Raw genomic sequence first — 14417 nt, forward strand, 5'->3', positions numbered from 1 at the left:
CAGCAGAGCACAGAAACTGGTTAAGTGTTGTTCTTCCCCTCCGGCATGCAGAATACAGACTGTACGTAGTCGTTAAAGGACAGGTTCAGAAATCACATCTTGTTAGTTCACAGTGTCAACAATGACAGCACAGTTTGCACGCAAGCAGACATGCTCAGCTTTAAGAATGTGTTTCTTTGCACAGTGTGACACTTGTGTTATTATTTACGCCTTCACTCCAAAATGAAGAAGCTAGAAGAGAAAAGTAAGTGGGTACATAGGAGAATGGCATTAGGAATCTAGTGATTGAGGGCTCCCCCAAATGTAAATCACCAAAGATGACCACTTATCTACTTCTGGTAGGGTTTGATGTCAGGCTGAAATGGTATGTGTGTTCACTTTAAGTTATAATGAATAATACGCACCTGGATGGGCGTTTATAGAAAATGTCCGAGGGAATAGGGAGCGGAGGTCCTAAGAATCCTACCGACTAGAGAAGGAGCAGTGATGACCTTCCAGAAAAAGCTAAGACAGTGGAGTCCACCAGCCCACCACTGCCAGACTCGTTTCCTTTTGAGCTGACTGAACAGAGCTGATTTGTTTTTCTCAAAACACCAAAGAGAGTGTATCTTAGAGAAATCTTTGAGAATAAGGTGCATGAGGGTCCATGCAAGACACGTCTCTACTTATGGAAACCAAATCTAGGGGACAAAAATAGTTTGGGTTAAAGGATAATTGCCTATATTTTGGTGTTAGAGACAAATCTGAGGAGATTACTATGTTCTCCTTCCCCAGCAAACTGGGTGTTCTGAATTTATACGATAATAAGAGAGTCCTACAAATTCTAAAGCTACCCAAACTGGCATCGAATCTGAGCAGCGGTATTGATGATAACCCAAACAAGAAGAACAATGGCTTCTGTGCTCAGCTGCCTCCCATGTACGACATTTTCACATATCTCATTTAATCTGGAGAACACTCCATCTGGAAAAATATTATTATCCTAATTTGATGGATTTGGAGAAGAAGTTTCAGAAAAACTAAACAGCTCTCCTAGTAAGTTGTCAGTCTGGATTTTAGAATCCTGGGATGTTTTCCTGGAATGAATATGCATGGGGATTCTTAGTTTCTAGCCCCAGTGAAGGGCCTAGGCAAGTGCTCACATCTCTGGCATTACGCAAAAAAAAAAAAAAAAAAAAATCAATCAGTCCATCAATTCACCACGGAGAAGGACTCAGGTAGGCATAGCAGAACTCCTGTGCCACTTACTGAAGACCACCTGCCTGGCCACCTCTATGTTGTCTCTTTGATAGGACTTTGAACCTGGGCTCTCACTGTTACCGGAAGCCAACGTGAAGAAGGCTCGGTCTGGGGGCTGCGGGTACCTGCTGGTGTGCGAGTTGTCGTGCATGAACCAGCTCCGGTTATTGTCCACATACATCGCCCAAGCCTTGTCGTCCTTCCCTAACATCACATCCTTCATCACGTCGACGCGAGCCACGCCGAAGGCAGGGTCAGGGTGGTTGTCGTAGCGATCCACGGTGAGCTCCCAGTAGTGGACGCCCTTGGAGAAGCCGGTCTTCCCCAGCACCACCCGGTCATCGTAGCTGCTGCAGGTCACGGTCAGGTTGTCATTGGAGAAGATGATGTCAGCGTGTGCCGAGCCAGGGTCGAAAGCAAACCAGGCCACTGGGAACAAGAGAAGGGAGCGGGGTTACCGAGGCAGACGCGGAGACCTCCGTGAAGCCACACACTCCTGCACGGGGAGGAGTGTCGTGTCCCGTTTTCATGCTGCCATGCAGGAAGGAGGTGTCCGGGGCCACCGGGGGCTGTGAGTGAGCAGACAAGGGGCCACGTCCTGGGAGGTGGTAGTCTCTGCACCCAGAAGCAGACGGAGGACACGAGACCGATTCAGCAGGGGTTACCTGACTCAGACTGCACTCCCAACCAGGTGATCCGGGAGTGAAGTGGCATCGATTTTGGAAGGTGCAGGTCCCTGCACCCGGTGACTGGGACAACAGTACACCAGAGACATAAAGGGAGAGGGTAGGCTAAGGTGCCTGTGTAACCCTGAGGCGGGGAGGCTAGGGCCTACGGTCCTGGATGGAGGAGGGATAAAACACACTGAGCGAGACCAGGAAATACCCCTGCGGCACAAGTGCGGACATCTAGTCGTTTTGAAAACTTCCTCAGCTCTAGAGGAAGCTCAGAGGCTGCAAGGCTATCGGCAACATGAACTAATTTTCATGAGTGGCTGTGACTTTGGACGTGAGACAGGTCGCTTCCTTCATACCTTAAAAATGACAGTTAGCAGGTTACTCCTAGCGCTAACATGTTAAATTATTTCCTGGAGCAGTAGGCGTTTTGGACGTTAAGCGAAGAGAATGACATCTTTGCACACGTCGTCGTGACCCGAGTTCTACACGCCGCCTACCAGTACCACACTCCGGAGAGGTGCCATTGCTGACTTATTGAACCTGTGAGCCGCCTCACATGCACTTTGGTCTTTGCTATTTGTAACAAAGTAAGGTTAGTCCATACCTGCCAACAGCTTTTTAATGTCAACTGTTGTCATTCCAAGTGAAAGCCATGGGAGAGAAACAGGAAGCAAAAGTGACATTGATAAGAAAACATGTCTCTTTTGATAGACTAATACCAAAAAAGGGCTCAATTTCACACACTACAAACACTACGACCGCTGGTCTGACTTGTACCCTAACCCGCGTCAGCGCTCATAAAGAGTGCTCTGCATCGACGTATAAGAAAACGGGGGGAAATGTAATCTTCTGTTAGCTACAAAGTTCAAAAATACGCTTTTTCTAAGTATTTGAGAAAGTGGTATAATGGGGTTTTCATGACAATTAGACAATTTTGTTGACGTACAATAAGCCGCCACTGTTTACTTGGTGGAGGAAATTGAGCATGCCAATCACACGAGAAAAAGATGACAACCACGGTACAGGTGTACTTGCCTAACTGAGAGTAAGGCGCGGACTGCGGCTCAAAGCTGCACCCTGGAAAGAGATACTACCCATCAAAGCTGTGAAGCAGCAACCAGGTGGACACAGTAACGGTAGACACTGAAAAAGCACCAGCTGAAAAGAGTCACCAGAGGCCTGATTCATGAAAAACCAAAGCCCTTTTTATATTAGTTAACTTTGCTGCGTAAAAATGGTTTCTCTTCATATTTTTTTCCCCATTTAATAAATCCTCCTCCAATTGATTCTAAACTATGCAGCTTAAATTTCTATCAGCCCCCAAGCTCAATCTTTTCCACCATATTAAAGAGATGGTTTACTGTTAAAAAATGTGAAAAATTCGGGGCTGGAGGGAAGCAAAATAAATTAATTAATTAAATAAAAAATAAAAATAAGAAAAATTCACCCAGTTGAGAAGGAGAAAACACTGGATCTTGATAAAAACTCTGTTCTGTATCACTGTTCCATGCACTTCTAACTCTGGGGGTAGCCAGAAGGTGTTTGTCATGACTTGGGTCCAAGTTAATGATACATACATGAGTGAATGAACCTAGACTGTAACCTGTATGTCAATAAAAACGTGATAATTTTTAATAATGACACGAATTAAATGTAGTGAAACAAATGACTTCATCTCCTTCTTAGATCATTTTACTACAGCCGTTTTTCTCACCTAAGGGAGGGGAGGGGGCGCTGGTGGAGGCAGGACGGTCTCTGGGAGATATTAGAATCACCTGTGGAAACTTCCACCCCTCCTTCCTCAAGAGTTGGATACCCCCTACCTACCCCATGAGAAGGTGGTTTGGGTGGAGGAAGCAGTGTGGTCTTAAAATGTTCAAAGGTGTATGAACTACAGTTTGAAGTGGTGTTGGGGAATGATGTGGAAAATGTAATTTTGATGAGCCCTAGGGTATCCCCTAGAAGGGACCATTTAATTTTTTTTAATTCAGTAAGGCCTTTATACACTAATTTGCAAAACAACTGAAGGATAATACACTGAGTTTAAAGAATTTTAGAATTAATACAGCAACTTCCTATTTAAAAAAGACGAATGATTGAGTCAAAAAGCAAAACTGAAAGGTATGTCCTTACTTTTGGTTATTTTACTCTGGGATGAATTCACATACAAAAGGATCATTTTCTTCCAAATCATGGCTAATTTTTATGTTTAGCTTCTACCAATTATCATTTTAAAATTCCTACTAACAGGTTAGAGTGTAGTGAGGACTGAACACAGAGTTTTAAAGCTGAATCTCATATCCTGCTTTGGAAATGAATTTACAGAATCTGAATAGGGCTTTTAAAAATTTTAAATGAATCATGCCTTCTGCAAGACTTTTCCAAAACAAGTGTTCTGAAATCTTTTTACACTATTGAAAACATACCACCATACATTTAAGAGTCAACGATTCAACTAGAACAATGCTGTTAAATACAGCCATCACATCTCCCCGGACCCACATTTCATTTTATTCTTGAGACAATATACATTACAAAGACTATAACAGTATTTCAGTACATTGGACACAAGTGAGAACAGTTCCATAACAAAGCATGTTTGAAAGCCAGTAGTGCACAGAAAAACAATAAGAAACATAAAAGCACACACACAAAAAAGTCATTTTAAAGAGAGCTTGAAGTCCCTGCATCCTTTTTGCACTGTCATGCTGTGGCCCTCTTCATTCCAGGATGTGGGATGAGCAAAAAGAACAAAATAAAAAACAAAAGAAACCTTTGGAAATGTGAAATGTGCATCACGTGTATCCACGATTACAATATAGTCCTGAAGAGATCAAACAGGTCTGCATCTTAGATGTTTTAGGATTCTGTTGGCTAGACAGTGTCGATTGCACAGTAACACATGTCTAGCATCCCTGAATTCAACCTAAAGCCCTGTCACAACCTGCTTGGCTGTGGGAAACTTGGGGGAAGCCAGCCTTTGCCATGACTTGGATCTTTGGCCCTTAGGCCAGTTAAGGGTTTCTAATTTGGCTAGTGATGGTCCCTCCCAGTTGCTAGGAAAAATTCACTATAAGCGGGACTGACCAGTGAGCACAGGCTTTTGCAGAAAATACTTTCACTTTCTGCTCTCTGCTTTGCCTGCTTTGTAGGATGCATTCTGCTGTTGGTGTGTTTTTACTTTATTTTTTCAATAAAGATCTCTTGAGTCTATGTTTAATCAGACCACTCCGGGCTGGATGCACTGATCCAGTCTCCCAGACACAGCTGGTTTCCTGGATACAGCAGGGTTGCAACCCTCCAGACTAAGGCCACAGCCTCCACTCAGCCGTGCTATGCCGTGCTATGCCACTGCGTGTGATGACAGAGCAGGTCATCCATGGCCGTACCAGCTGGTGCAAAAAGAACCACTTCACTCGTCACTTTCCAATGCCATCATACATTGACCACAGCTCGATGGTTGGGCCTTACACCACACAAACAAGAACACCACAAAGCTCCAGCACCCAAGTGCTCCCCATACCGGAAGCAGGCACACATAGAGACTAGCTCATTGCCCTCTCCATGCACATGAATGGCAGGAACAAAACAGGTATTTCGGAGATGCCATCAAGGCACAGAGAGATCAAGGGGAAGGTCAGACGAGCTCGCTCACCCGGTGCATTGAGAGACTGCAAAGAGGAATGCAAGCTCAGCTGATGGGGTGAGGACCGGAAATCAAAGTAGGATCTCCCGGGAAAGCTGGGTTGTAGATTAAGGGTGGAGGAGAAAGGACTCATTCTACGGAGCGGCAATCTTTCCGAAGGTACTGGAAAAGGGAGTGTCTGTTCTTCTGAATCTGTGTCTAGATGTAAGATCAATGCAAACTAGAGATCAGAAATCTGCTACCTGCCCGAGCGCGGTTCCCCAAGACCTGCCTTACCAATGCGTTTGCACAAAGCCTCATCCACCCCGCAGGTGCCACAAGGCATTTACAAAACCAAAGTGGCTTGGGGCCAGGAGGGCATTGTCAGCAGGTCAGGACTCAAGACCAGAGGACACCTCAAACATCACAGACAATTGCTCTCATTTCCCCCAATTTTTAGTGGTAGAGAAAGTATTTTGGAAGGTTTCCTTTTCATTAAATTTTTTAGAATTGAATTTAGAAACTTTAGAGGTAGATTTTACCCATTGATGACCAAGAGTGAGTCTTTTACCCCCTTTAGCTACTTTGGAAGTTATTATCTGTACAACAGTGGCTTCTTAAAGGGTTTCTATTTAGGAGATGATGATTTCTTTTCTTTCTTTTCTTTTTCTTTTTCTTTCTTTCTTTCTTTCTTTCTTTTTTTTTTTTTACCAATTCTTTGCTTTTCCATATTTTCCCTTTTTTCTCTTATATATATTTTCCATTTCTGAATGGATGAGATGATTTTTCTATCCTAACACACTCAACACTTGCTCTTTGAATAGGAGAGGAAGAGAGGGCTGAACAAGTAATCAGGGAAGGAGCCTTACCTTTGTTTCTGAATTAAGATCAGACCCCAGGGATGCCACATGGACAGCTCTGGTTTTCTAATAATAAACAGTCGGTGGGGCCATGGTGAGGTGGATGGGTGGCAAAATGTCTTTATTTTCAGATACTTGGGTCTGGCGTGAAGATGACTAAATTACTAAAATCGCTCCTTTCTCTTTTGTCAAGCAACAGCTGGTTCTAGGGAGTAGGGTGGTCGGAGATAGACGTTTTACCAATCAGGACCTCCTTAGAACACAGCGTGACAGTAATCATTGAAGAAGGAGAGATGGCATGATGGTAATATTCTATGTCCAAAACCAAGGAATTATCTTTTCATTGAAAAACATAATTTTGTTTTGGTGGCCACAGGGTGCTGCTGGGAATATTTTCCTGGTTTGAGTCTGTCAGCATGCTTCTCCGTGTTGAGCATATGCTTGTCCTATGAAAATGCTATCGTGGGCGTGTTCGAGCCAAATAACTGCAGTGTGTGTATGTAACATGATCCTATTTGAAAAGCTCAGAACAAGGCCATTGGCTAGTTTTAACTGAACACTGCTGAGAGTCAGCCCCATTTTAGTTTCCGCATTTACAATATTAAAGTTAGCTTTTCAGGCTTTACTCTTATCCTTGGGGAATTTTTTAAAAAGGAAATTATAAAAAGATCCGAGAGAAAAGGAACTGTGACTTAAGGAGTTAAGGTGTGGTATTCCCAATAATAATATATTCAAAGTTTCTTCTACCTAAACTTCATATAATTTGGATGACATGACATATGTGGTCATTTCTTTGTTCAAAAATGGTAAATCAGAAGTGTTTCTTATTATAATTGTTTCAAGGGGGAATTAGTCTTTTAGTTTAATGGGAAATTTGAAATACAATCCACTACCACAAACTGACATGGGCTTCATTTAGGGAGAGAAGGCCATATATATGTCAGTAAAAGATTTTTTATTAACAAGAATTTGCTTGAAAATGTGTTTTTCATCAGGTGGTAGCAATCAATTCATTATATTGAAAATACTTGTTGCTTTAAAAATTAAGGGAAAGGACATACATAGTGAATTCTAGAGTATATTGAATCTTCGAGTCATCATCTGAAAACCAATGAATCGCGACCCTGGGGAGCATATCTGAGCCATCATGAAATGTACTCACCTTTCCTATTCTGAGTACCGAGTTGGTGATGGCACCACTCTGTGGGGCGGGGGCTGAGAGTAGCTGTGGTTATTCATGGGATTAATAACTTGACACTAAAAGAGTTATTGTTTTTCTAGCCTTTTATGTGGATCCATTATGACCCAATTTCCTTGACTCTTTTCACTTTTGAACTATGCCATTTTCAGGCAAGTTTATTTAATACTCACATTATCCAGCCATTCTATCTCTGTCCTTTTTCCCCACCTATGGCTTCCCACACCCTTCAGCTGGGCTCTTACCCCATTTTCTCTAAGGAGCTCCTAAAAAAACCTTCTTACCTCATCATGAACACTTTTCCATGAATTACGAGAGGGAGAGTGTTTTCCACCTGATCCAGCCAGACTAAACAAGCAGCGCCCCTTTATGCCCTTCCCCATGGGCACGCAGTACAAATGTTTGGTCAGTTGCCTCTAAGTCATCTATGTTACTTATGTTATCTTACATTACAGGAGTCTCAGAGGAAACGCTTGGTAACATCTGAGGAGCAATCATTCAACTTCCCCTTGAAATGTCTTGGGTTGAGCACCTCATTGCCTCTGGGCACTCCCCTCCAGTTTGTGGCGATGGCTTATATTCATCTGGATATACCTTTTTGAGAGCTCCACTCATCAACTGTAGCACTACTATCTGGGGCCAAGATCACTAGCTCTTCAAGTATTTGATGGCAGTCACCAATCCCCTTTAAATCTGCCCTTTGCTGGGCTAAAAAAATCTATTTCCAGCCATTTTTCTATCCTACGAATTTAAAATCTTAACTCTCCTTGTCTTGCCCCACTGGACATATTCAAAAACATGAACCAAAGACACTAATACAATATTGGGTATAGTACTGCCACTCCCTGGTTTAGTCAAGTCAACAACTCACAATGAACATACACACAGCTACCCAAGGGTATATTTTATGTCACACCTGTGGGATGCAGAGAGGATAACATCCTACTTCTTCATTTCCCCTTGAAGTACAACTACTGAGATCTGGAGAAGACTTCTCAGCCATTAATGTTCTATTAGCCAAGACAAATAGGAATGGGGTTTATCTTCCTCCCTCCACCAAAATACATGATATGAAAGCTATGTTTCAGGTCATAGCTAATATCCAGGATCAATATTAATTTTTAACAATAGATGGCTAGAGAAAGACAGGTAGCACCTTAAAAGATTCTAAACATCTTGTCATGTTTCATGACATGCGGTGATCCTGTCTGCTGAACGGTTTTGCTGAGAAAAAGCAGCTGATCAAGGAAGACCAATGGAAAGAGTGGTAGGATGCCAGCCATGGTGATTCTAGGCACAGTTGTAACTCTGGGGTGGGGACTGTGCTCATAATGGGAATGTGTCAAGACACACTCTCCATCAACTCTGTCAATGACCACCATTTTCCTTTTGCCCTGGCCTAGACCGCTTTTCCTTCCCACCTGGGACTGGCTGGATTCTGGAGTTGAGGCCTATGCTTAAAAGAAGCCATCAAGAATTATCAAAGCAGGGGCGCCTGGGTGGCGTAGTTGTTAAGCGTCTGCCTTCAGCTCAGGGCGTGATCCCAGCGTTCTGGGATGGAGCCCCTCATCAGGCTCCTCTGCTGGGAGCCTGCTTCTTCCTCTCCCACTCCCCCTCCTTGTGTTCCCTCTCTCGCTGGCTGTCTCTCTCTCTCTCTGTCAAATAAATAAATAAAATCTTAAAAAAAAAAAGAATTATCAAAGCAAAGATCAGCTGGGGAACACACTTATTATTTACTGACTTTTGGGTTCAAGGTGAAAAATACTGTTTAGGCGGTGTACTCCTGCTTGGCTTACGGTCCCTACTTCTTTCACTTGCTCATTAGTTAACATTTATTGAACACCTACCATATGCCAGACATTGTATTAGAACCGAGCAGCTGGGAAACACGAACTTGGAGGGAGTGCTGACCATAAGAAAAAGAATAATTCAGAGAAAATCTTCTAGGGGGAGAATTTCTCGGCTGACTCCAACATGTACCGAGTACAAAAGATTTCTGTAGTGTGGTAGAATATTTTGGAAATATCCCTCACCAGTCTGTGAAGTGCTATTTTTGGAATTCAAAGAGGAAAAGCAAGCCCGCAGGACTTCCTTCTGACAGTGCACACTAAGGCAGCTCTCTTTGTGACTGGGAGAATTCTTGGTTAACTTTTTGTCTGGTCACGAACAGCTTCCTGACTCAGGCAGGCCTTGGGTGCTGGTCCAGTTGTATTTCAAAGCCCAGTAAGACAAGATATGTCAGTAAGAACTGCACAAGCAGCATTAAAGATGAGTTTCAGTTCAATTATAAACCAGCTGTAAAATAATCTGCTTTTGTTGGGAAGATTTTAAAGAGACAAACGAACGAAGGAGGCCGAGTCTCCTGAAATGATCTAACAAGCATCCAAGGGCGCAGTTACGTCCGACTGGTACCTAAGTTACAGTGAGAGGGGGTATTTGAAGCTCTCTTACGTGTGGCATTCACAGCAGTTGAGAAGCGAGAAACAAATCTGTTTTGAAAAAAATCCCTTTTAAGAGAAGAAAGAGTCTCTTAAACACCCCTGGGACAGCTGCATACTCTGTCACCAAACCCTCCACTCCAACTTAGAATACCACGGCATTATTTATAAGTAACTACCATCAGAAGAACTAAAAATTCCTGCATTTCAAATAGTTACACAGATTCCAAAGGACTCATCTGCTCCCCAGAGTATCAGCTGCAAAGCATATTCCCCAGAACCAAAGATAGGGTCAGGATCCAGTTCAGTTCTATGGAAAAATTCAGGAAATTCCCTGGGATGACATGCATGTTGTCATAATTAAAATCTCTCTTTACTGGGCTCTGAAAACTACAATGCCTCTCACTTTGGATTTTGTAAAATCTACCCAAATTTGTTCAGGTATGATTTACCTACCTTGAGGATGTTGTCTTGGAAATGCACAATCTTCTAACTAAATAATGTTTTGGGAGCTCTGATGCTCTGAATCAGGAAAAATAAAGCAGAGGCATAGGAAAAAATAATCTCTGGTGGACAATATACCCTTACTTATATTATCCTTTATCAACTATTTTCTATTAGTGCTGAATTCTCCGTATCATCGGCAGATCTTTAAGACCTATTAAGACCCTTGCAGGAGGCAGGAGGCATCTATGCCTGTTCATAGCATTTTCTGAAATAGTTAACAGATTTCAGCAGTAATTTTGAAGAGAGAAACCATATAAGAAAGCCAGGGGAACAAAGTGAAAAGAACTTGGACATTATCTGCTCTAAGTCCATAGTTTTAGAGACCAAAACAAAACAAACCCCCCTCCAAACAAAGAAACCCCTCTCTACACTCCCCCCAAACACAACAACAAAAGAAAAACTCCTGAAATCCGGAGAGGTTGAGGGACACACCCCAGTCACACTGCCTCTCTGGTAGGACAGGATAATGACCCAGGCAGGATCGATTCCAGGGGGATAAAATTTTGGGAGGGACAGGCCATTACTTCTCTTTTGTGCCTTGGAAATGTATAAAAGGTAAAGTTTATGCCACGGGCCATGGGGACTTTCCAGTGGTCTCAAGGGTGACCAAAGTTTGTGCAGATAAACCTAGTATCATTCTTTGCATCCTGCACGATATTGAGTGAGAGTGAATATTTCTTCTCTCAATGGATCAGTTCTATGGACTGGAGTGGTTAGGGATTGAAAGGCAGCCCATCAACCTCCACTTTGGAATCCTGGTCATGTGGAGTGGTGAGCAGAGGAGTTCCCTGCTCTTCTTCTTCTTCTTTTTTTTAAAGATTTTTTATTTTATTTATTTGACAGAGATAGCCAGCAAGAGAGGGAACACAGCAGGGGAGTGGGAGAGGAAGAAGCAGGCTCCCAGTGGAGGAGCCTGATGTGGGGCTCGATCCCAGAACTCCGGGATCACGCCCTGAGCTGAAGGCAGACGCTTAACGACTACGCCACCCAGGCGTCCCTGTTCTTCTGAGATGAGGTTCTTCCCCCCCCCCACTCCCCCCAGAAGGTTACAACTTCTCTGGTAGCAGGGGGTGTTAGTACCGAAGGGTTTAAGAGTGCAGTACTTATGTTGTTCCAAAATCACTATAAAATATCTGCAAAGAGATTTTTGACAGATGCATCTGGGGCTATTCTGGGGCCATATTCTGCTTATACCATGGAATATTCTTTGGGTTATTTCTTTCAATGTCTGGGAGAAGGAGCTTTCACATTGGAAGGGGTAGTGTGACCCTAATAGTCTAATAGGAGAAAATAGGCATTTTAATTTTATGAATAACATCTTCTATGCCCCCTTTTAGAAAGCATTTTCTAAGAGGTAATTTCAAGATTCCTAACCCTTTTATTGTCGTTAGAGAAGACAACCCTGGAAAGTGTTGGGGAGATGATTCCTGTGGACATTCAACTAAGAATATGCTTGAGAGCATCTTGTCTAAAGGCCGATTCTCCATTTATCACTGTTTACCTTCTCTCCAGTCTCCTCACAGTTGAGATATGGAGGGCTGAGGGCGTTTGCCAATAAATGGCTCTGTGGCTTCAACCAGAGCAAAGCTCCAAGTCCCAGACCTCATTTGGTAGGGTCTTCTAAGGACCTTGCAGATCTGGCTCTGATATTCCTTTTCTTTCCCAAGCAGCCACCTGTCCCTGCCAGCAAGGAGAATGTTCTGATCCCAGCAGGGGAGAAGGGCCTCTCTAGGTGAACGCTTACGCTGGGGAGGGAGGGTGGGTGGGTGAGAAAGTGGAGATGCAGAGGCAGAAGAAAAGGACGGGACCTGAGTAGGAGCTTGGATCTGATGCTGGAAAGGACAGCCTCTTCACACCTCCTTCTTAAAGGAAGAATGTTATTTTTTTCACCAGAATTCTAACGTGACTCTTTGAAAGTGTTAGAGTCCACTTCTTGCTGGGGTTTCTGGATGAACACATGAGGCAGCTACACAGTGCTGCTTCATTCTGACAAGATGTTTTCACACACTAAGCACACAGACTTAGGATAGATTTCCCTATTTCTTCCTTTTAGTTGAGTGCAAACAGCACTGTTCTAATGTCAGCACCGAAGTGCACCGTCTGGGTAGCACAGGCTGGTAGGCTGGGGTCTGACAGGTCACTTAACCTCTCAAAGGCTCAATTATCCCATATGGAGGATGAGATAATAATTACAATACTTTCTTCTAGAGTGTGGTAGGTGGAATAATGGCTTGCCCAAAAATGTCCGTGGCATATAACCCTTGGAATCTGCTACCTTACTTGGCAAAAGGAACTTTGCAGATGTAATACGGTAAGGATTTTGAGATGGAGAGATTATCCAGACGGGCTCAAGGTAATCACGAGGGTCCTTCTAAAAAGGAAACAGGAGGTGCAGAGTCAGAAAGAGATTGGAAGACACTACACTGCTAGCTTTGCAGATGGAGGAAGGGGCCATGAGCCAAGGAATACAGGTGGCTTCTAGAAGCTGGAAAAAGAAAGAGAACAGATTCTCCTCTAGAACTATCTGAAGGCATGCAGCCCTGCTGACACCTCACTGTTGGCCTCGTGAAATCCATTTAGGGTTCTGACCTCCAGAACTGTAAGGTAATAAATTTTTTTAAGCTACTGAGTTTGTAGTAATCTGTTATAATGGCAATAGAAAATTAATGCACGGGGTAAATCTGCAATATTGCAGCAACAGCACAGGAGAGGGGTTTGCATTAGCAGTGGGCATGGGGGTATAAAGTCTTTATAGCTGTTTTAGGGTGAACAGAAAAATTCCTAGTTTTTCCTTAGGACCTTATAGTGAAACATAGAATGGATGGTTTTTATACAGTTCTACTACTGGATTTCAGTATCTTTAAAAATACTTGCTGGCCGTCATTTTTCATGGAATCTTTTAGTGGATAATGCAGAAAGTTCTTAGAAACCTGACACAAAATGAGATAGAGTTTATTGCAATAGTTTTCTCACTGTATTTTGTATTGGGATTCCATAAAGACTTCTGAGATATACCTAATACCCATTACCAAGGGTCCCAGATAATATACTGACTTTTAAATGTTAGATGGAAATATTTTTACAATTCATTATATACTTTCTAACTTTCTTAATCAGAACACAAGCCACAGAATGCTGTCTTTTGACATTTTTTTGGAGGGGGGGCAGTCTGTTCTCAGTTTTTCCAATTCCCTTCCCTGCTCACCAATCCCTCTTTTCTCTTCTAATGTGATGTTCCTAGTCTACTGTGGTCTTCCCAAGTGGGTCACGAGCTCAGTGAACTCGTGCGAAGTCAGAGTAAGTGAGAACTGAAGGGGACGAAGGGCCCTGCTGTAAGGACAACACAGGAGTGTCTACACTTGAACTTTTTGTTTTTGCCCATCAGAGGTCATTGTCACTTCTTGACTGTAAGATGACGGTCTAGATTGCAGGGTGGGCGTCTTAGTTCTAGAGAGGTGAGAGACCATAGCTCTTAGTCCTCCGGGTCAGGTGCCATGGAGTTCGGGAAGGAGGAGAAGCGGAGCCCATAAGCTCTAGGGCAGGTGCCATGCCTCGTGCATCTTTGAGATCCGGGGCCCAGCACAGTGCCTGACACAACTGAGGTGCTCGATTAATGTTTCTGAATGAACGAGGTTTCGTTATCATAGTCAGGTCAAGGCAGGTTTTGAAGTTTTTGCCTTGCATAGAGTTATTGCTTGTGTTTGGATTTCTGTCTGTCTGTCTCTCTATACTCTGGGAAGTCTTCCATCCTTTTTGGATTATATTCATTTTCCCTGCAATATGTTGTAACTTATTTCATGTAGCTACTAGATGTAAAACAATCAGAATATTATTTCTATGAAAATATAAATTTAAAAAGCCCTGTTTTAGGTA

The 14417-nt window shown here is 43.1% G+C and overlaps 1 protein-coding gene across 6 annotated transcripts in view; it reads right to left on the bottom strand.

Annotated features, from left to right (window-relative positions):
* Positions 1-14417, bottom strand: part of TRIM9 (tripartite motif containing 9) — a 119477-nt gene that overhangs the window by 5143 nt on the left and 99917 nt on the right. For 4 of the 6 annotated variants that reach the window (XM_057306410.1, XM_057306411.1, XM_057306409.1 and 1 more), the window contains exon 8: positions 1365-1668. In XM_057306410.1, the coding sequence (XP_057162393.1) occupies positions 1365-1668 (304 nt within the window). Of the gene's footprint in view, positions 1-1364; positions 1669-2520; positions 2545-2951; positions 2994-5571; positions 5763-14417 lie in introns of all 6 variants that reach the window. The other 2 variants (XM_057306412.1, XM_057306413.1) reach the window with 2 other exon arrangements.

The sequence above is a fragment of the Ursus arctos genome, unplaced genomic scaffold (assembly GCF_023065955.2).
Source record: "Ursus arctos isolate Adak ecotype North America unplaced genomic scaffold, UrsArc2.0 scaffold_37, whole genome shotgun sequence".
NCBI lineage: Eukaryota > Metazoa > Chordata > Mammalia > Carnivora > Ursidae > Ursus > Ursus arctos.